The sequence below is a fragment of the Crocodylus siamensis genome, chromosome 4 (genome assembly GCF_052110815.1).
Source record: "Crocodylus siamensis isolate JL-2025a chromosome 4, ASM5211081v1, whole genome shotgun sequence".
NCBI lineage: Eukaryota > Metazoa > Chordata > Crocodylia > Crocodylidae > Crocodylus > Crocodylus siamensis.
Genome location: NC_143398.1, coordinates 170,292,592 through 170,316,224, shown reverse-complemented (window position 1 = coordinate 170,316,224; position 23,633 = coordinate 170,292,592). Strand labels below are relative to the sequence as shown.

At 39.8% G+C, this 23,633-nt stretch overlaps 1 protein-coding gene across 1 annotated transcript; it reads left to right on the top strand.

The window, feature by feature from the left end:
- Positions 1 to 797: 797 nt before the first annotated feature.
- On the top strand, positions 798 to 23,372 carry MYL1 (myosin light chain 1). Its single transcript, XM_090044911.1, has 7 exons — positions 798 to 1,039; positions 14,191 to 14,218; positions 17,370 to 17,513; positions 20,940 to 21,113; positions 21,657 to 21,734; positions 22,325 to 22,377; positions 23,058 to 23,372. Exons 1-6 carry the CDS (start codon positions 908 to 910, stop codon positions 22,351 to 22,353), a joined length of 585 nt encoding a protein of 194 aa, XP_089901037.1. The 5' UTR covers positions 798 to 907; the 3' UTR covers positions 22,354 to 22,377; positions 23,058 to 23,372.
- Positions 23,373 to 23,633: the final 261 nt, after the last annotated feature.

The following is a 23,633-nucleotide window of genomic DNA, read 5'->3' as shown; positions in this document are numbered from 1 at the left end:
TTGATTGATAGCTAGTTTGTGATTATAAACAAATGTGGTGGGGGACTCATGCCTAGGAAAACACATCATGTAGTCAGCCCCCATTTTATCTGAGGCTCTGTTTATCAACAAAAAATGAGACTGGATTAAAGGAAGTGATTCTGAATTTTAGCCACATAGCTTTTCATTATGATAAACAGGAAGAGCTAGAGCAGCTAGAAAATGCTTGGGATCTGTTCTGCCTGGGAAAGACTCTGTGGCTAAATGCAGGAAGAGTTTCCATATATGTCTGTTTTATTTTTAAACACTCCCCCCTGTCCCTAATCCTCCCCCCCCCTTTGCTCAATCAACACTTTCCTAGCAAAGAAGGAAGCCAAGGAGGAGTGAAGGGTGCTGAGGGGGCAAGGCAAAGGAGGATGGAAACTGGTGAGCTTCCCAAACCTCAAAGTCAAAATTCCAGCTTGAAACTGAATCCTCTTATAGTGCACATAGGCATGGGAAAAAAAGATTTATGACTTCAGCAGAACTGAAATTCTACCAAGAAAAAGTACCAGTCAATCTGCATTTCAATGTCAACAGGAGATCTGAAACAGGCTTTGTCATATTTATTTCTCCTTTTCACATATTAAAAAAATTCAGGGAGGCTTAAAAAAAGGCCACTGAAGTTCCCTGATCTGACAAGGCCCTGACCCCTTAATTCCATTTATAGCCTGAGTCAGAATGACATCCCCCTTGACTAGCAAACTGTCCAATCCAGCTGCATGTGTCAAGATTGTATTAGGCACTAAGTGAAATATATATATGCCCTTATAGTTTAACACGTTGGGTCCACCTCCACGGCACTGGGCTGTAGATCATCCTGACTGCTGCTCCTCTCTCAGGAATCACTTTCAAAGGTTTTTGGGGGTCCTTTATTCTTTAAAACAAAATGGCACCAAAGAAGGATGTTAAGAAAGCTGCACCAGCTGCAGCTCCAGCTCCAGCTCCAGCACCAGCACCTGCACCAGAGCCTGCACCAGCTAAACCCAAAGAACCAGCCATTGATCTCAAGAGCATCAAGGTAAAAGGATGAACTTATGCAGTCACTGAAAGATATCAAACCCCAAAGCACTCACAAACTGGAAAATTTAGAGTCCCTGCTGAAACCTGCAGTAAATACTTTTATTAGTTTCTGGTTAAGGGACAGCAGTGAAATGAATGAATAACTGGACTGGATTTCTCAATCTAGCCAAGCTTTACCATTATTTAAGTAACTGGAAATATCCATTCATAGCACACAATTTAATGCAAAAGCAAAGCCTGGCAGTCTCAAAAGTTTTAACCTAGAGGCCAGGCTACCTCTTATCTTATGCATACCAACCTCTATTTTGTGAAGTTTCATGTAAGCAATTTTTAAAGGGAAAGTAATAAAGAACAACGAAGAGAATGTGATGCGTGAAACTAAATTGGTGAACATAGAAATCAAACTTATTACTTCGGTGCTGTTTCAAAGTGATTCATCACTTTGCATCTTTCACCCTGAACAACTTACCCTGTGTTTGCCAACAGCAGATGATCCTTAAGTCTTTGGAATATTTATTTGACTGCTGTTTTGTTTATCCATTATAAAATATGTTTTTGGCAATTTCATCAGTTCCCTTTGAGTATTGCTACTACAAGAAACTCTGATACTATAGCAAATGAGAGCATGAAGTGGAAAACTGTTTACAGAAGTGTTCAGTGACTGTCTCTTTCACCTTATGTATTTGTTCATCACTTGCAATTTGCTGAGAAGTGAAACTAACAGATAGGACAAGCCTGTCAGAGGTTTTTCTTAGTTTATTCATTTGAAATCATGCCTTCTTTGGATTTTGCATGCTAATATTAAGATAAGGAGAATGTAATTGATTCTTGGCTTGACACTTTGAAACAACTTCTGTCTGCAAGGAAGAATTCTGTATTTGGGAAAGAATGGGAGGAGGGAAAGACAGGGATGCAGGTTGAGCTGAGTGATATTATAAATAGTCATTCCCCCCCTACCTGGCAAGTTGATTGGTCATAGTACCAATTTGGGAAACTCTACATAAGAAATCTTACCTAATATGGAGAAAGGAGGGCCACAAAGAATTCCAATAGCTCTTTCTCATTTTAACCACCAGACACCCCCAGTGAATTCAGTTTAGGTTATCTGAACACATACTACTTGGAGGCACTGTGTGCCATTTCAGTGTTCTGATTCATTAATGTTTATTGAAATCTTTTAATGGTTTATTTAATTTTTACAGTCTGACCCTACATATTAAGTCAACATTTAGTTTAATTTACACAAAAGGTCCATAGTGGATAAAACAATATAAATCTGCAGCAGTTCCTTGCAATATTGATTCTGGGCCGACCAATGAATCAATGAATCACAGAAACAAACAGTGAAAGACATTTTGAAATATTTAGAATGGTGACAATAAAGGCTAAGCAAATGGCCCACAGTCTTTGGCAATATTCTCTAAAACTAGATTAGACCTCATATTTTATGAATAGCCAGCTATGAGGAAGAATGCAGCTAGATTTTCTACTAAATTATTTAACTTGATTTGATGGCTCTCTGTGTCCATTTTATTAAAAGAAAATAGAATTTTCAGCTTCAGTGATCCTAGCTAATCTAGCTTTACATAAATAGACTTAATAGTGACTTAATAGTATATTACCAGCTAAAAAATGGAAAGCTGTAAACTCAAACACCATAACAGTTCTAAGCAACCCAACTCCTTTACACAGACAGCTCCATGTTAACATTGGAGATGCATGCTGAGCTCCAAGTGATCTGATAATGACTTCTGTGTGTAGCATTATTCTTTAAAAGAAAAAAATTCTCTCCCCCCCAAAAAATAAAAATCAGTCTCCTCTACTAAAAAGAAGCCGTCCTCTAAAAACAAATTAATGAAGATAATAATAAGAAGTATCTTCTATGAGGTAGGTTTGTACAATTATTCACATTTTATAAATGAAGAAACTTGAGTCAGATGGTATTAAATGACATGTACAGGACCAAAGAACAAGCAAGTATCCGAATCAAGAATGGAACCTCCAGTGCTGAGCTCCAGCCGCTGGACTGTATTTCTTTTCTTTTCCCTGGGTAGGAACTTAGAAGTCTCACCACCAGCATGTCTCATGATTGTTGGTGTATTTAACCTCTCAACCACCCCAGTAAGCCATGGAAACAATATTTTCTTATAATGAAGGGATTTGCTCAGTGTGACTTAAGTTCATGACAGACCCAGTAACTGAAGACATCTTTGGCGCGTCTACACATGCCGTTAATGCACAGCAATAGTTTCTTGCTCCTTGGAAGCTCCTGAGCATGCAGTTTACACATGTGCCCAGACTGTAGCACACTGAGCTGGGTCAAAGGAGCCTCAGCTAGCAGGGGGCACAGGGGTTAGCCTGTCAGCCTGGAACTACTCTGATCAATCTCAATGGGCTGCAGAAGGGTTCGCTAAAGCATGAGGGTGCTTCAGTGTGGGGCTAGCCAGCAGGCAGCCCCCGCACTGAAGTACCCTCGTGGCCCAGTCAGCTGGGGCAGTGTCTACACATGCACTGCTGTGCATGAAAAAACTCCACAGCAGGATAGTAGAGTTTATTAGCTTCATGCACCCTAATAGGGGTGCACGTGTAGACACTGAGACATTTACTAGACAGTTGATAAGTGAACTGCAACATAAATATTGCATGTAGATTTGCCCTTTGGGTCCTAAACTAGTGCCTTAACCACAAGAACTTCCTGCCTCTTATGATTCATTTGGTGAAATGACAGTAAATGCATGTGGCATCACTATCATTTAAACCTTTATGATAAAGAATAGTACTAGAATTAAAAATGTCTACCTGGACAATTGCAATAATAAGCCTCGCCTAGATGTCTTTCTATTGATTTCAGTGGGAATTGGTTTGAAGTCTCTAGAGGTTGACACAATAGTGTCAAGTAATTTCCCATCCATTCCCTTCCCTAGAGAAGTTAGCTGCACTACTGCAGCTTGATAATACATTAAAAGTTACATTATACAGCTGAGTATATGTCTCCTTCAACAATCAGCTTATTATTTATTAATACTTGGTAAGGCAGAAATCTGCAGAAATGTACAAATAAATATTTTTATTTTGCAAATAATGCAAAAATATTTTGATGCAAATAAACAGTGGTGATAATTTTAGCTGCTGTTTGTTTTATTGTAAAACTAAGAGCTGAGCCAAGCAATATAGCCAAGAAGCTGGAACTAGCAGGTTTTTATTGTTTTAAGATATAGTAAATATTATTTTTAAATGACCAGGGGCTAGATTTTCAGAAGTAGTGTTTCTTGGATGACTTCATTTCTAAGTGCCTGACTTGAGACATCTTAAAGAACTTTTAGGCACTGTGCACACAATATTTTTTCAAAATCAGGTTTCTTTATAATAACCATGTCTTTCAAGAGAGCACCTAAAAAAATTAACACTAAAAATCACTGGTTACTTTTGAAAACACATACATTTTACCTCACTCCTTAATATTAGTTTATCCTTTCATCTTAACTTAAACCAACCTAAGTAATATGTAGTAGTTTGCACTTTAAGAGGCTAATGCCCCACTTGCCACTTTCTAGCACCACCTACTGATGACAGAATTGATTAACATGAATGCAGTAATAAGACGAGTTTGTGCCTTCTGCCTGCTCCTTAATTCCACCCCTTTTTGATTGACACCAGGTTATATGTTGACCAAAGGGCACATAAGTAGGACACAAATAAAGAAAGCAAATGGTAGGGTTAGAATGATGATGGGGAATTATTTCAGTGAAAAAGCTTGAGGCTCTTTTGATACCCACACAACGAATAATATACATATTTAGGAGCCTGGTTTGTACTTCTAGGGTGGATTTTTATTGCTATCATAGTTACGATTTTAAAGGCAAGTCAAAACAACAAGCATAATATAAATTATACTTAAAAGCAAAAACAGTGGGTAGTCCATGCACATAAGAATTACAATCCTGGGTGCAGAGAGAACCAGCAACAATTAAAAAGGGCAGTCGGGCATCTTATCAGTTCTGTAAAGGACAATGGTAGCTTTGCAGGCAGTGGTGTGGCTAAACATATTCACTAAAAGGAGTCTTCTGCTGCATCAAATGCCTTTTTCCACCCTTGGTATTCAAATGAAAATAAAGGTTTGAATTATAACTTAAGCCATCCAGCATAAACCTGGGTCTCACTTAGGTGTGCATGCATAAAAATAGTACCATGATTTTATTCTAGTACTAGTGCTTCATACAGTTCTTATAAGGCACTTTTAGCTATTTTAGGATTAAGATGTGCAGTATTAAAAAAAAAACAAATCACCCAAACAAAATAGAAAACCCTATCTCTTGTAACTAGACATCAACAAGATACATAACCAGTAACTAGCTGTTTGATATATCACTGGCACCAAATTCTGCCTTAAAACACTGCATTCCTCCTGCCCTGAATACATTTTGGCCTTCTTTGCAGGTAGAGGTGTTCTAATCATATACCTCCCCTTCATCTACAGCAGTACATTGCCTTCATTGGAATTGCAAATGTCCTTTTCAGAATTACATTAGCCAAGAATCTGGACCATTGACTGCTGAGCCATTCAGAGCTGCACTGACTTCAACATTTTTGCATCCAGGTGCTGGAGACATTGGATTCAAATTTTTACTGTATTTGCATCCTGTGTAATCATTTATGCCTGGGTAAAGTGGTGTAAAATATACCATTCTGATCTAGTAATATTATATATGTACTTTTCAAAAGGTTCAAAGTAGGCTGTTATCCCTATCCTGGTATCTTCAATGTCTGGACAATTAGATTCTCTTCCACTATCAGACTATAAATTATAATGTTCCTTGGAAACTGCTCCTATACATAGTTACCTTGGTGTGGTAAACCTACTTCAGCTAAAGTACCTGCACATCTCCAAAGTTTAAAACATCCTAGAAACTGGTTACTGCATGATGCATGGTCAAACCTATTATGGCTGTGGAATAGTATGATTGCATGGCTGTGGAATAGTGTGATTATGTTAATGTTTGGCTGTAAAATGTTTCTCAGATTTTCTTTACTTCTTGTTCCATTTACAATTGAAGCAGGTCGCCTCTGAATGGACACGGCAGTGGGTCTGACAAGAGAGGTAAACCATTAAATGCATTGACAGAAAGCTTCTAAGATGTAGGGCAAGAAACCCACCTATAATTAACAGGACTGAAAATGTGAGTTGAAAAAATGAGAGAATATGCTGCAGTCACACTGCCTCTGATGCTGTACATTAAGGAACTGGAATGTTACTAAGAGCCACTTTCATATCACAAAAGTTTTTATGTGAAATAGTACACCGTGGCTAGAATTTTTGGCCTAGTTACTGAAACTGCACTTGATCCAACTTTTGTTAGAATCTGTTAAAAGACTCCCATTCACTTAAGCAGGTTCAATCCGGCCACAAGTCCGAAGGAGAAGGGGGGCTGCAAAGATGGCTAAGAGATATGGACGGGTAATGTATTTCTAATGAGAGAGCTGTCACTCTCATGCAAGAACTGAGAATGTACAGACTTTAGTACAGTTTTTCCACAGAAAGCAAGCTGCTTCCAAGAGAAAGATTTCCTCCTTGCAATGAGGAAGAGCTCTCCTGTAGGAGACTAACACCTGTACACTTTTCTCCTATGGACTGGGAGGAGTCCAATGCTGGGAAATGCTTCTTGTGCCGCCCCCAGACCAGAGTGACTCCAGTTTGAGGAAAGTGCAGGGAATAGGTGTGCAGGACTCCTTCAGTTCCTGGAAGGAGTGAAACAGTGAAAAAAGATTCCCCATACCTTCCCCTAGTGAAGTGACCTTGATCTGGGGAAAACACAAGGAGCAGAAACAACACAACTTCTCTCAGGACCAGGAGGAGTTCAGTAGCTGGGAGATGCTCTCCACACATCCCAGTCTGGCTGAACCCAGTCTGGGAGAGACAGAGAAGCAGCAGCTTCTCCACTTTTCCCAGGACCAGGAGTTGAGCAGTGGAGAAAAGCTCTCCACATCTTCCCCAGATAGGGGTCCCCTGGTTTCTGCAGAACAGAGGCTGCTCCATTCCTTGCAGGGACCAAGAGGATTAGAGCAATAGCTGTTCCCCCTATTTCCCAGTTTAAGAATGTGTGGGGAGCAGGGGAGGAGGAAGAGGTACAGGCTGAAATGCCTGTAAACTCCCTTTCTCACTAGTATTTCTAGTACTCCAAATTTCCCAGAAATTTGAAGCTAGAAATGAACATCTGTCCATGGCCTAAGACACCTTTGTACACCCTCATCCTATGCTGGCAGCAGCTCAGGCCAGTCTTCTGACAAATGCTTGACCAAGTGAATAGTACAATGACCACAATCACTGGGAAGGAAAGACCTGGCCATGCCCATTCCCCATTTCTCCCTATCCCCAGACTCCACAGTGCATGACTGTACCCATCCCAAGAATTCTCCCTGCCAGCTTAAAAATTGCTTTCTACCCATGGCACACAGCAAAGCAGCCTTCAAAATCAAATAGATCCTGGAATACTGTCTTGTGGGAGGGGAAAGAAATCTTCCCTGGTGACGTTCTTGGAAACTATTTCTTTTTCTCACAAACTTACTGGTATCTTTTCAGAACAATCTTTGGAGTAAGTTCACCTCAAATCTTTCATGTCAAGCAAAGGGCTCCTCATATGTGAAACCTACTTTTACTTTGAGGAAATGTCCCATTCCCTTGCTTGTTACTCTGAAAGCTATTTTATAGTAATTGTTTGTCATGTTGTCGTGCTTACTAATTGCAAACGTTGTGGTTTGCAAAGAGACTAATAAAATGAGCTTCTAGAAAAAAAAGTCACCGCAGACTTTGCTATGGATAAAAGGTAAATTATTACAAATTATACAAAGAGCTATATTTTCTTATCATCTAACACCAATTATGCTGTTAATAAGAATAACAGAGAGAAAAAGTATTTCAAAAGAATTCTACTTTCTAAAACATTATTGCAATGCCCTTATATCAGAGGTAGCTAAAAATATGAGTTTAGCTTACATAAGCTAATTCAAGGAAAAGATAACTTATGCAGCTAGTGACTAGTCAAGAAAGAAGCAAGCTGTAAGGAGATACGAAACAGCCACCACTAAAAATTCTCTTCTAACTTCTCCGATGTATTATTTGCATCCTATGCTAGTTACCAGATGGCAAATTCCAGTAGGCTGGCGTACTGCCTCATTAGTTACACAGTGTTTAAAGGTCAAGCAGCCATCACTCAGGTAAAGTTAATATACTAACATGACCACTGGGAGGCATATTAACACAAGTAATCCCTTTGAGACTCTCAGTGGAAGTCCAGTGCATTGCATTTCTTCCTCACATCCTCTAGAATATACACATTTATGCAAAGCCAAATGCAATTAGAAAAGGGACACTTTTACAAATCAACACAAATGAATGCTGCTTCTCCCTGGAGCTAATGCAATCTATGCAAAATGATATGATCAGAGCTGCAGCTGCATCACATTTAGTTTCCAAGCATTTTTGGCCTGCAAATGAATTAATTCAGATAGCTTCATCCTAACGTTACTTCATAATTGCAAAAGTATTTCTGACTTTTCATCAAAATCTTTAAAAAATAATGACACCAAATCCATCTCTCCTTATATCCATTAGATCTAATGATGTATTTAGCCTTCTCTTTCCAGTGCCAATCCTGGTGGCATACCATATGCATTTATTTTTATATTTTATGTATTACATTTTATTTATTTCTCTGATTGTATTTCCAGGGAGCTTTCCCATAAAACCAGAGCCTTGTTCCTTTAAGGTTCACCTGCTCTTGATATTTATTTCCCAATAACATAAATTGAGTCAAATACATTACGTCCAAGTCTCCTCTCACTAAATGGATGTCAGTCAGAAGTAGCCCCATTTAAGTCAATAGTCACACTGGTTTCAAGTAGGTTTAATGGACAGCAAGAATGAATGCCTGCTTTGCAATAAAGCTACAGAGATGTACAATTTATTTTGTTAGGTGCTATGTAGATACTAACATCTGTGGCTGTACTAGTTAGTATCAACACTCTAATGGCCATCAGCTACCACGTTGCATGATGCCCACCCACCAGTGGTGGAGCTATGGTAAAAATTTCCTTCAGTAAATTGTGTTGAATAGTTTATATATTATGGAGACTACATACCTTTATCTGAGTTCCAGTATACCCCTGCCTGAGAGACAATATTTTGAGCTGTTTGCTAAACCAGATTATTGGTCTGCTTCCCTGCTCCCTATTTGTACTTTGAATTCAAAGAGTTAACACCACCATCTCCTAATGGAGAATCAGGTCTTACATTTGACTTTTATTTTTGTCACTTGTATTAGGCTCCTTTGCACTATGCATGCCTATAACAAAAAAGGTGGTCCCTGTTTCCAATAAACTTGTAATAAATTCAGTTGGAAGTTATTAGGAACAGTAGTTGAGCATTTAAGATACAAAGATTCTGCCCTTTTTTCCAGTATAGTATGCTGGGATTTATACTTCTGCAAAGATGAATGGAAAGCAAGTACTACTAGCTCAGAATAGCAGCATTTCAACCCTAGCTTGTTAAAATGTACTTGGATGGGCATGGTGTCAAGCACTGGAGACTCAGGACAGGTGCACCCAGACTAGTCACTTTGCAGTAAAAGGGCACAGGGATTTACAACATACCAGCTGCTGCATGGAACCTGTCCATGTGCATCTTCTTATCTTATGGTGGCTGAAAGTCCTGTTTAAGCTTTTAGCTATCCTGGGACAAGAGCGTGCACCCAAGCTGTTATTCAAAACACCTGACATGGTAAATCCCTACCTCCTTTCACCTCACAGTAGCTACTTCCTGTTCCCTGCCCTTTGGCTCCCTCCCAACATGCCAATATCACTTCCTAGGAATAAGATATGAAGTTAGGATAAAGAAAACACCAAAAAGCCATTGTTTGGCAGCCGTTCTGCCAGCATAAAAGATCAGAGAAGTTAGGGATGAGAATAGCCTATCATACAGCATGGGTTATCTGTCCATCCCTCCCCAACCAGTGATTCCTTCAATAAGCTGTCCAGGTATATATCACTGTCAGGTAACAGGGCTCTTTGGGGAAGTTATTTCCATTTAACATGTCTCACTTTTAGGTCATTTTTGTGCTATTAACACAAATGTTTCCTTTGCACTTTTTCATATCATGGTAATTCCACACCATTTTTGGTTTGCATCTTTTGGAATCCCTCATGCCCTATCCCTACCTTGGATCTAGTCAGGACCTCTTCATATTTTACTAACTGGGGAAAGGCAGTGTAGCCATAAACCCCAACCTGGGAACCTCTGAATTAAAAAATGTCCTTCCATTTGGGGGACTAAAATTCTGAAGTTGATTTGAGAATCCATTAGTCAACGAGTGTGATTCAGATCGCTTGATATCTCCACACTCCTCTGCAGAATCAGCCCCTTAATCAAAAATGTTGTTCAGACTTTAATCAAGAATCAGCAGTAATATGAGGATCATTTCTGTTTTGCCAAAATCCCCCCTTCAAATCTCTGAGCCCAAACCAGGCAAAGTTCATAGAAGTCTTTCCATTTGCTTCATTGTGCTTTGGATCAAACCTCATTTCACATATACCCAGAGATTATTAACACACACTGTTCAGCAACATCTTTCATAGCCCATGAAAGCCACTCCAAGGTGCTCTGGAGCCAATCCAGTAAACAATTGCTTTTGATGAGTAGTATGTATCCAACTGCAGGAGCCTTGGGGACAGAATTTAATTGGAGAGTGGTGGAGGGGGAGAGGAAAGTGAACCTTGACATTCCAAAATGTCTCAAGTTTGCCTCAAAAAATATTTGGATGTTTTGGGTTTTTTAAGCCAACCCCAGATCTGGGCAGGACTTGAAATATTTTTTTCAAATATTTCCCACGGAAAATATCTTTTTTAGTCTGATGTCTTACGACCATATGACAAGGGTGTAAGGGGATGTGAATGGAACCACCCTTTATATTGCATGAGAGGCAGTACCTTGCACTACCTGAGGCAAACCACTTATGTTTCCATAAACAGAACCAACAGGAAGCTGCTCTATGTTCTAAAAAGTGAGCTACCATATTTACTCAAATAGAAGATGATGCCAATTATAAGATGACCCCCCCCTCAAATTATATTCTATATACGATATTAGTCCAAAGCCAAAGGCTCATTATTTACCATATAGTTCATTGGGCTGGACCCCACCAGAGTCAAGAGAATTTCAAGCCATGGTGACATCACAGCTCATCACTGTCCAGTATGTGTGTACACTCCTGGTTTGAGGAAGAAAAGGGAGAATTGCCTTTTTTTGCACTGACTAACATTCATAGTTACTGTATTTGCTCAAATACATGAGTATGGGGGGAAAAGCCCCATTCTGAATTCCGTTATCACCAGCAAAACCTTTTCCCCAAGCCCCATACATAAAACAGATAGATTTTTCTTTTCTTGGCTGCCTACCACTGTTGTGTGTGATAGAAGGCAAAATTGTGGGGTGCATCTGTGCCCTGAAGTCACCTCTATCAGGCTTTGATATGGAGATATCTATAAATAGAATATTAGGATTTAGGATCATGCAGCGCCTTCACACTTGACTGACATACCAGAGCAAATGGACCATCCAACCTGTCTAACCCCTTCCCACTAGTGAATCAGATATATGTATATATCTACATAGCTATACCTATATAGCCATTTTAGAGTGTATATGACTATGCTTACCCTTCCCTATCCTGTATTGTGTGTGTGTGAGAGAGAGAGAGATCTATATATAGACATAGAAATAGATATATAGATATCTATATATAGAGAGACGCTATATATATATCTCTACATCTATACAAATCTCTATATATCTGTATCTCTCTATATAGATATAGAGATAGATAAAGAGATCTCTCTCTGTATAGATATATATAATTATAAATATAGAGATAGATATATCTCTATATATAATCTATATATAGATAGATACAGATATAGATATATCTATAGTTTATATATAGAGATATATCTATATATCTATTTATAGATTGCATATAGAGCTATATAGAGAGATATCTCTATATCTATAGCTATCTCTTTCTTTCTCTCTCTCTCTCTCTCACACACACACAAACACACACACACATACACACACACACTGCAGGATAGGGAAGGGTAAGCACAGCCATATACAGTCTAAAATGGCTTCACCTGGCTATCCATAAGGAAGAAAACCTGAGGAATATAGACTCTTACAGAAGCAAAGCCCAGGAAGTTTGTGTTACATTAAAAATGCATGCCAATAAGTACTTAAGGTATATTAACCTCATTTAAGAGCTCTGATCCAAACATTTTGATAATTTGTAATTACAAATGTTGGTCCGAAATCTGTCATCTCATTTTGTAAGTGAAGCCAGTTTGCTGTGAGAATACAGCAGCAACATTTAGGTTGATAAAAATCCTGCAGACCAGACTTCTCTAACATCCAGTTGCAGGATTCCATTAGCCAAACTAAGGCCTGATCCAAAACTCACTAAAATTACAGGAGTTCTACTATGGATTTCAAGAACTCTGGAATAAGCCCTACATCTGCTGGCTAGAAAATCCCAGCCAACCCAAGTAGCCCAGCAACAAACATCAGTAAATGAAAATGTATAACAAGCCAACTGAACAAACACATGGGGCTCCTGAATCTTCACTTTCCATATTCACCTTCTTTATAGCCCGCTGAAGAAATCAGAACCCTCCTGATAGAGAAGCTCGGGTAGGTCTAGATAAGGTATATACCCTCTTTCTGTTATGACCCAGAATGTGCTGACAAGATTCAATCTCACTGAAGCTTGCCACTCCCTGCCCCTTTCTGGCTTCCTAAAAATAGCCTTAGGAAAATGTCCATCAAGAAACAGATCCTTTTATCTCTTTGCCCTAAGAAAGTTAAAGAACTCTCTGAGGGGAGTGGCTACTTCCTTCTGAAACCTGATTCATGCTGTGATATCACAGCCTCTGAATAAATAAGAAGAAAGGCCAGAAAGGAAGGACCACTCTCAGGGATTCACAGAACCTTCATCTTATTCCTCCAGCCTGCCAGCTGCTCTTCCTTTCCAACTGTCTCAATCATGGTGGGTCCACAGTAAAACTAATTCTTAACAGTAAGCCAGTGATTTTAAATGGGGTATCTGGCTTCTCGTTTGGGTTAGTCCTACAAGGAAAGAGAGCCAGAGAAACAGTTTAGTTTGCATAGGAAGGGGAACCTCTATATATTTGATTTGGCCTTTGGTGTAATAGTAAAGTTTACTGGATTGTGTTGGATTGTCCAGTTAATCTCGTCTCCTATATCAGTAAGTGGTGGCAGCATAGTTTCTATCACTTAAGTTGAATAGTTATTTGCTAGTATTCTGTGCTAATCTGCTTTTGTCTCTGATACAATCTGCTGTGGTTGCAAAGGAATCATATACTGTGATAAAATATTATCTTAGAAACAAAGTGCTGACAAACAACTAATTTAAAACAAATAGACTTTTAATGTATTGGTTTATTTTCCATCCTAACATTAAAAGCTGATGGTTAAGCAATGATATTTGCAATGATGTTATGTGTCAGTAGTAAAATGGTAAATGGCCTGAAAGTGCATTAGCAACTTCTTCGTTAGTTAAGATACATTTGATTTATTATATACTGCACTCATAGTTATGCCCTTGATGTACATTTCAACCAAATCTTTAAGTAGTCTTTGCAGTGCATTTTTTACCAGGCAGATACTCACTAATATAGTTGCTAGTTGCATGGCCTAGTTACATTTTGCAGGGCAGAGATGTCAGAACACTCAGCTACTATGTGCTATTTTCTTTTTTCTGTCAATGCATTTTCAATGGTACTAGTTCTCTTTTTCTCTTTTTCTCCCAACTGCAGTCCTTCAGTGCTGACCAAATTAATGGTAAGTGGAACAGAAATTTAACTCCAATGGTGCTCAGGTGGAGCAATGCTTATCAAATGTGGATGCTCACTAGTCTAAACAGGACTTAACTCTTTTGATCGCCCTGTTGGTATCCAAACTACTTCTGAGAAACAAGCCCATTTTATGTCTCTTTGGAAGATAACTCACAGAGTGAGCAGGATGCTTTAAAATCCACAGGTTCTCCCCTTCTCTTAAGCCATTTTTGATTGATTTCCTTCCAACAGATCGAATTCTCCAGGGAGCAGCAGGATGGTAAGTTACAAGACAGCCAACAATATATATGTACATGCGTTCTGATAAAAGGACATAATTAAAAAAATAATCTTTAGGAAGACAGGATGACAGTACTTTGGCTAGTGAAAATCAGTATAGGTCCACAGATGTCATTGGCTTATGCTGATTTACACCAGCTAAGGAACTGACCCTAGGTTTCCAAATAACTTATCCAAACGCTAATTACATGCTGCCTAAACCACCATTACCATACATCCAAGAATATTTATTGGCTTCAGTGTTTTTGCCACATGCTCTTAAAAGTACCAACATACTAGTGTTCTATTAAATGAATGCTGAGAAGGAGTTTTATGAAAAGAAAGCCAAGGCTAGAAAATCAACTTAGCTGTGGTAATGGTGTACTGTTATGTGTATAAATGGAAGATTAAAAAATTCTATCAAAAGCCAGCTTGTCATTCTTGGTTGAGATGCATTAAGGGAAAGGTGGAGGGAGAAGGGAAGATATATTGCTTTAAATAAATGTATGAAGCATAGACATGCTTAGCAAATAAACTTACTCAAGTAAATTGATGTATATAATGTAACAAGCTGAACACAGTGCAGTCCTACTGCACAGTGGTCTTTCCTGCCTCTGTGAATAGGTCAGGGCTACAGGTTATGCTCTAACTTTAAAAAAAAGTCCTTTTTGAAATATATAAATATAAGTGCTTTAAACACCTGAATAGACACGTTTAAACTGTGTTAAATGATGTTGGTTAAAAACTAACAACAGTAAAACATAGAAGTTCATAAGGTAGACCCCTGCTGTGACCATCTCCTGTTTTATGAGGAAAGATACAACAAATTGATTAGAAATCAAAAGAGAAACAGTGGAAACGGGCTTACATCATGGAGTCCCTATCTGAAAGACTGTAGGATAAATTCTGTTCTTGGTAGGTCCAAAGCAAGAGAGTAATTGTCAAAGTTATACTAATATGAAAGATCTAAACCCTCTTCCTCAGATCCAAACACTTCTGATCAGGAAGGAGGTTGAATTGTATTCATCCCTTATTATAACTACTAAACTTTTAGAAAAGGGTTGCAAATCATTAGAAAAAAATCCCATCCATTTATTGAGCATATAAAGCAACAGATTTCCCAGCATCTATCCCAGCATTTGAAAGTATTGATTTGTTGTCATAGTGTGGTGAATGAGAGACAGAATAACTTTTTTACTACATCAACTCCCCACCCGTTGTCTCTTCCCATCTGCTCCAGTCCTATCCTGCACACACTTTTACTACTTAAGCATGTTACAAAATTCCTAGCTGAGCATAATGCTGCTTGAGCCAGATTTAGACTTGCTTAGACAAGCCTGAAGTAGGACAAACTGCAGAGCAATCAGTGGAGGCACACAAGGGTAAGACAGGTAAGTGAGATGAAAAAAGAACAAGCCCTCTTCATTGAACTGAGGAGATGCCACAATGAATGTGAAAGTTTTTGGATTTAAAAAATAGAGAGGGAGAACACATTTTTTGCAGCATGCGTTACTTTTTTGCAAATGGCAATACAGTCATGTATATTTATAACTATATGTGTTATTGTATATTATATATTTATGTGATATCTGGAAACTTATATTTGGATAAGTATCTTTAATATACTAGATGAAGACTCAAATAACCTGCCATAAAATCAGCAAAATTCTATGGACTTTAGTCAGTACAAAGCTGATAGGTTGAAAGAGATTTATTGAAATCCTGAAGTCCGAGATTTTAAAACCCACAGTAAAAGTTGTAAGGGAAGAAGGCTACCAATCAAGGGTATCGGTTCCAACACATCAGACAGTAAGAGGATTAATTTGAGATATATTAGATTACAGTCTAGCAGACCTACATCCTGCCTCAGCAGTTTTGCTGGGTGCCAGTGAATCCACCAGCAAGACTGTATATGGAGGGCTAAACCAGGCCCCAAAATACCTCAGTTTCACATATCCCTAAGAAAGATGAACATAGTTTGATATATGACTTAATGATTGTAAGCTTGTTCCAAGGCAGGAAGAGCATCTATTTATCCACAGCACAAAGCAATATCTTTCTCGTGCAATACATTTGCAAAATGAATACATTAGTGGACAGAACACCTTTATAACTGGCTTATACTGCAGTTGACCACAAGTTGGCTAATCCTTAGGTTGTAAAATTACAATAGATCTATATAGCACAGATCGTGGAGTTCTTCATAAAACAAAATCAGCTAAAATTAACCTTTAGGTAAACTCTTGTTTTTTCTAATTTTTTGCTGCGAATGCTATAAAAGTAAAAAAATGAAATATTCCATAAGCAGCAGTGGAGTTGAAGATAAAGTCTGAGAATTCAGTGAACAACATTTTTCCCATGAATTTTTATAGAAGAAATGTCAAAATCTCAAGGTACTGATTGATATCTATATGAATCAGCTTTGGATGTGGGAAGCAAGGATGTTGAAACTTTGACATAAAGATAATTTATTGGTTTGACAAATCAGATAAGTGTTGCCAAACAAGAACGATATAGATCTGTCCAGTACCTGCCAGGTCTGGGTATGACCTACCCAGTCTAGGTGAGATAGAACATGACATGACAGAGATTTGGGTATCAATTTAATTGTCATACAACTTTATGGGGAAAGGTTGCCTTCAAATGCTTCAAATTTCACATTAACAGCTGAACAGATGAGATACTGGGATCACAGTCTGGGTCCTTCAAAGCTGGCAGACCTTTAGCACTGCAAGGTGCTTTTACAAAAGATTTTCATCCCCTTGGTGAAAGAAAATCAAATGGATTATTCAAGAACTTTTTTACCTTCCACTGTTAAGCTTTGTTAAGAAACTTGTTCTTAAATGGCAACATTTATAGCAAGCTTATCTTCCTTGGCACTTAAAATAACCACAGGGGGCAATTACAAAGCTACTGTTGGCTACTTGAGCCAAGAAAGAGATGAAAGGCAGGTAGAAAAGGTTAAAAATAGTGAAACTGAAGTAGTACAGGTTGTGATGTTTTTGCTTGAGGCCAGGAGCCAAGATCTATGATGGCACAACTCCACTAAGTCAGTGGAATTATGTCAGAAGAGAATCTAGCCCCATTTCTTCAATATGCAGTGCTTCATACTGAGGTGCTCCACTCAACTAACCCTCATTTTCTCCTTGCAGACTTCAAGGAGGCGTTCCTCCTCTTTGACAGAACTGGTGATGGCAAGATCACCCTAGACCAAGTTGGTGATATCATCCGTGCTCTGGGACAGAACCCAACAAATGCTGAAGTCAATAAGATCATGGGAAACCCCAGCAAAGAAGGTAACTAAACTATAAGCTTCAAGTGTGGATTTTTTCTCAGTATGTGGAGATATCATCCTTTCTTGGTTAGAAAATGATGGTGGCAACAGACACTGGGAGTGGCTAGTTCAGCAAGAAAAATCTCTCAGCTAGAACCTTTGAATTCTTGCTAGATCTGTTCAAGGAGGCAGGTAAAGAAGGGAAATACATTCTGAGAAGGGGAATAGATTGCATCTGATTTAGGCTTTAAAGGAATCCAGGTTTGACCATTTGATTGTCAGGTTAATGCAGGCATAACTTGCTGATAAGTGTGTGTTAAAGACTTCCTTTCTCCCCAGTACACAGAACATAAGAGGCTGCTACAGAACCAAAATTACAGTACCATACATTTGACACCCCTGAGCTAGACAGTTCTATTAGCTCTGCTAACTTCACAAAGATAACATAAGAAATATGAAGGGCATCTTCTTTTACGAATATGCTAGCTCTCAGTATCACTTTAGTCACATAGGATCTCAAAATAATTTTAAATGAAGATAGTAATTAACTACCAAGGACTTCAAGTTAAATTGTGAAACAGTTTCCATTACAATGCTCTTTCCCTATGCTCAGAAATCTAATATTTAGCAATCTACTATGTTTCATCTCTGGCCAGACACTGATCTTTTTGTAAGAGGTCACATATCACAGCTTTGCTCTGATTAAAAGTACTTGGGTTTAGCATCAACAAAGACTTGATTAGCAAACAATTGAGTTTAGTTCACTAAAGTTAGGAGTATTTTAAAAATTAGTTGCAGAGCTCATGTAGTGATAAACTTGAGTAGATGTGCTGAGTGGGAATTAACAAGCTCTGCTAGCAAAATCAGCCAAGCTTGTAAGATAAACAGTTTTTTAAAAAGAAAAGAAACCTTGGGATTGAGCTCACTGGGCATAACTACATGAGAAGTTTACTGTGGAGTTGCCTAATTAGCTCTGCAGTAAATGCCTCACATTTACACATTCAGTGCTATTAGGATGGAGAAAACTAACTAACTCCACAGCAGGTTAGTACTGGTGAACCAAGTATTGTCCTGCTGCAGAATTTTTTACTCCACAGCAGCACATGTGTAGATGCTGGAGGGGCTGGCTTGGGCATGAGGGTGCTTCAGTGCAGGGACTGCCTGCCTGCCAGTCCCACACTGGCACACCCTCAGGCCCCAGCCAGCCCCTCCACAGCATGTTTAGTCTGGTTGGAGCAGCCCTGGGATGGCAAGCTGACCCCCTGGACCCCCCTACCAACCTGCGTTGCTCCAATCCAGATCAACCTGCTACAGTCCTGGACATACATGTAAATGGTGTGCCTGGGAGCAATACATTCCAGTGCAATGGACACCAGAGTTTATTGCTTTGCATTAATTGCACAAATAGATGCGCCCACAGAGACTTAAATATGAAAGTAACTGGAATGCCATGGGACTACTGATGAGTGTGAAATCAGGCACATGCTTTAGATTTTGCAAAATTGGCTTCAAGATATTAAATATAAGATAACGAACATTAATGCAATACTGTTGTTAACTTTATTCCATTTACACGAATTTGGATTCACTGCATATAACTAACATAATCTATGTTCTCTTATTAGATGATTCATAGAGAGCAAGACTTGGTGCTATGCTTCCAGGAGGTGCAGCACAGAACCTTAGCCCAACCAGTGGCTGTCACAGGAGCACGTGGGTGCCCTGTTCCTATGAAGGAATAAGGGCTGCTGAAGCTCCCTTAGACAGCACAGGTGTTGGTTGCCAAAGCAGCCAGGCTGGTCACATGACCAGAAGGGGGCAGGGCCGGGCCTTTATAAACATCCCAGGCCAAAGCCTAGCGGCAGTTCCCTTTGGGCAGCCTGAGGTGTAGGAGCAGCCTAGCCTAGCCTAGCCTAGCCTAGCCTAGCCTAGCCTAGCCTAGCCTAGCCTGAACACCCAAGGGGCTGCACCATGGTAAGGGTGGAGAGAACCCTGACTGGGAGGTCTTTGCAAGAGAGCCAGGTGGGCCTAGATCCTATGTTATAGCCAGGAGGCTTATTGTTGTGTTACAGCCAGTTGGCTTACGGTTCTGTTTAGTTATTGTTATACTGGAGGACCGGGAGAGGCTGTAGGGGATGGAGGAGGCCTCAGTAGGAGCTCCCCAGTGGAGTGGGGGGTTCCTGGGTGCCCTGGGAGGGCACAGCGATTGGTGCCGGAGCTGGCACTGCAGGTGAGTGCCAGAGAGAGGCACGAGGTTGTGGGGTGTTGTGACCCCGGCCCTGTGGGAGGGCGGTATTCTGCCAGCGCAGCGTAGGCCCCAGAGAGGGCGAGGGGTGCGCGAAGCGCAGCGTAGGCCCCAGAGAGGGCTGAGCACGCGGGCAGGAGCCCGGACAGGGCCGCGCGTACATTTGACAGGCCCTGAGAGGGCGCATATACAGTAAGGGCGTGAAGGGTGTGTATACTGGAGAGGCCCCAGGAGAGGGGCACTTATATTGGAAAGACCCCGGAGAGGGCGTTTACAGGAGAGAAGCCCAGAAAAGGGTGAGAGTGTGTACAGAAGCCCAGGAGGGGCGAGTATATTGGGCATGCATATTGAGAGACCCCAGGAAGGGGCGAGCATACAGACAAAGTCCAGCACATCTGCGAGGCTTGGGGCATGCTAAAGGGGAGGTTGGAGGCACGCATAGCCCATAAGGCTGGGGTGCGCCAGGTCAGTACCTCCAGGATAGGGGACAGGATATACTTAGCACCGTGTCAAAGCAGACAATAAAGGCAGCCTCCATTATAAAACTATATAACACCAAGACGTGGCGGGCAAGATAGAGGGTGCTGAATCGCCTATTTGACACGGTAGGGGGCACTAGAGAGATCATGGCCGCTCCTAGGTCCCCACACCGTGACAGTGGCCGAGGTGGCTTTTAAGTATCTTTCTGCCTTTGGATCTCAAGCAACTTGTGAGACTAGAGAGGCCTCTGGCATAACTTAAAAATCCCCAGGGACTCATACAAGTATAAACATCCTTCTCTGGTCACTGCTTCCATGGTTGCCCAAAATATCCACAGTATTTAGTCCTGGAGTCCCACTCCAAGAACACCCTGGAAATGTCCACCATCAGCAGGGAACCATTTGTGGAAAGTTCCACTGCCAAAAGGAAAATATATAATAAGAAAAAGATGATGGGGGGAAAAGTGGGACTGAACTATGGTAAAAATAGACACCAGAATGTTATCAGTACCATGTCTCCAGTCACAGTAAAAACCTGAGTCTTAGTCCGTAGCTAAAGGCTTTAAGGCTTATAGGGAAATAAAGTGAATAAATGTGAAAGAGAGAGAGGGACATGACTGAGGTGGGAGGCTGTCCCATATTCCAGCCTGATGATTCAGAAGGTTACTGGTGATTGGAGTGTACATATCTCCAATAATATTTGTAACTAACACTTTCTTTCCAGAAATGGGTGCCAAGAGAATTGGGTTTGAGGAGTTCCTGCCCATGTTGCAGGCAGCAGCCAACAACAAGGAGCAAGGTACCTTTGAAGACTTTGTTGAAGGTCTGCGTGTCTTTGACAAAGAGGCCAATGGCACAGTCATGGGTGCTGAACTTCGTCATGTACTGGCTACTCTAGGTAAGGAATTTTTCATTTCAGGGAGAGATTAAAAAGCTAGCATTGCTCAAGGGCATGAGAAAGAGAGAGCACAATTAAACAAGGGGGCACTCCAATCAGTGGGGAGAAAGGATTACGGCAACAAAGCTAGACTTGTGAGAAATTTAAAGTGGCAGCATAAAAGGACAGGGGACTAGCAACCCAAATTAGAATCCAAAACAAAAAATCTTTTCTATTTCTAAAATCAGTTTTGGGGAGTCAAAAAAATTCCTGACTGAGGAACAGTGAGAAAATCCATGCTTTCATGAAAATAAGGTTATGTTGCCAGTGGCAAAGGATGAGGCCCATGGCTTCCATATGCACTTGGAGCAGTGACAGTAGTATGTGTGTGTATCTATGGGAAACTTATACAGAAAACTGAACTGTAATTGAATGAATTCATGACGGAAGGAACTTACGATAACTTATGAAAAAGACAGTAGAGCCTCTGGAATCAATATAGGTTTAATATAATTTGACGGTCTAGGGGGTGTAGATATTAACCCAGTTCTATTCATGCTTCAGGGGAGAAGATGTCGGAAGAGCAAGTAGACGAACTGTTGAAAGGCCAGGAAGACTCCAATGGCTGCATCAACTATGAGGGTAAGTGCTGACCTTCAAGAACCTCAGCTCTTTTCTGTTCTACATTTGGTGCCTTTTTAAAAGGTTTCATTCAGCATATATATTTTGTTTAATGGTGACATCTTTTATGTCTATTATCAGTGAGCTTCCTTCAGATAAATCTTCTGGAGAAAGCTATCATTGAAAGGGTTACTCTAAAAGACAGATCAGTGGCAGGGACTGCTAAAATGACTGCACACAACACAGCCAGCCAGAAATCAGGAGGCTAAAATAAAGACTCTGTTCAGCTAGATGTGGCCTACATTGGTTCTAATTAGGCAAGAACTGAATTTGAAAAAGTTGTGACTAAGTAAAGTGAACCCAGAACTGATGCTTGTAGGGAACATGTTATTTGGCACTTACCTTGCTTTGTCACATAATAGCAAGGAGCAGAACAGTAAGAATTTAGAATTTCATTATAATTTATCAGAAGCTCAGTCTGATTAGTACAGCATATTTCCCTTTAGAGAATTAATATCTTGAGTTTTCCAACTGTTTAGGCTGTGATATACCGTTATAAATGAAATTACTTCTACCCCTACTAACTCTCTATCAAATCTATTACTCCACAGCATTTGTGAAACACATCATGTCTGTTTAAATGAATTCCTCAAGACACAAGCTGGTATGTCCCTATATGTGCATGCTTTACCTTTCTGTGGTACTTTGATTAGTGGATTCTGTCTGGATGCAGTACTGGGAACTGATTTGGGAATCAATAAGATCATTACTCATGCCCTACCATACAAATAACAAAGGGACAGAGTGCTGTCCAGTGGCAGGGGCATGGGAATCAGACTGTTTGGATCCATTCACAGATCTACAACTGCCTATATTACCTGGGCAGGTCCCCTGACTGCTGCCTCAGTTTCCAAGACTCTGAAATGATTATGTGCTTAGCATGAGTTAACATGAAAATGTTGTTGCTTAAATACTCTTTCAGTGCAGTTTTATATCTTCACAGTAGTATACAAATAAGACTTTAACATACAAATATCAACTACTAGAGATTCTTATGGTATCCTATGAATATTGAAAACCTTACATGAACTTGAAAACCTTGCGCAAACTACAAAGATTCGCTTGTGATACTAAATAGAAGTTCTTTGAAACAACTGTTCCAATGGTTATACCACCACTGAAGAAAAACTATTCTAGCTGGCACATGCTTCTTTTATACTGTTTCAAACAAAACACCTTCAGTCCAGCCATTAAGAAATCATATCCTGGGCTATTATTAGTCATTTCGGTTCTTTCTTGAAAAATATGATAAATTCTTACTCTGTCATCTTCTTCTCTTCCCAGAGCAATTTAGTCCCTGAAGACCTGGAGGCACCTGAAATTTGCCTCAGTAAGACTCTTGCTCTATCCAGTACCATCAATCTGGAAACCATACAGGACTGTATTATATGCCCCCTTACCCAAGATGCCAATTTTTTTTTATCAAAAGTATCTTCCTCTGGATCATCACTTACGTTTCACAAATTGAACAGTTGCTGAGGCAAGCTAGATGGAATAAATTACTGAAGTTGTCAAGCCTGATTATCTGTTTTCCATATTGTTTGCCATGAAGCAACGTATGCCCTTGAAAAATGCAACAATAAATCCCTGTGGTCAGTCTGTGGCTGTACAGTCTTTCTTTCTCCCATTCAAAACTTCATTTACATCTTAGTTTATTTTCTCTGTATATTTAATTTCACAAAATAAAGTGTAATGGAATAATACAGACTTTTTAGGGGCTAGTTCGATTAATCTGGATCAAAGGGATTTTTTTCACTTGGCACCAGAAGAAGGAATAATTAGAGCCACACCCTATATTAGCATTAAGTTGTTCTTTGGAGACAGACAAGTTGCGTCTATTGTAAAAAAAAAATACTTTGA

Bases quoted from the DNA above. Each gene is read 5' to 3' on its own strand.
- MYL1 (XM_090044911.1), top strand. From the start codon at position 908: ATGGCACCAAAGAAGGATGTTAAGAAAGCTGCACCAGCTGCAGCTCCA. The intron at 1,040-14,190 runs GTAAAAGGATGA...TCCTTCCAACAG, and splicing joins TTGATCTCAAGAGCATCAAG to ATCGAATTCTCCAGGGAGCA. The intron at 17,514-20,939 runs GTAACTAAACTA...CTTTCTTTCCAG, and splicing joins GGGAAACCCCAGCAAAGAAG to AAATGGGTGCCAAGAGAATT.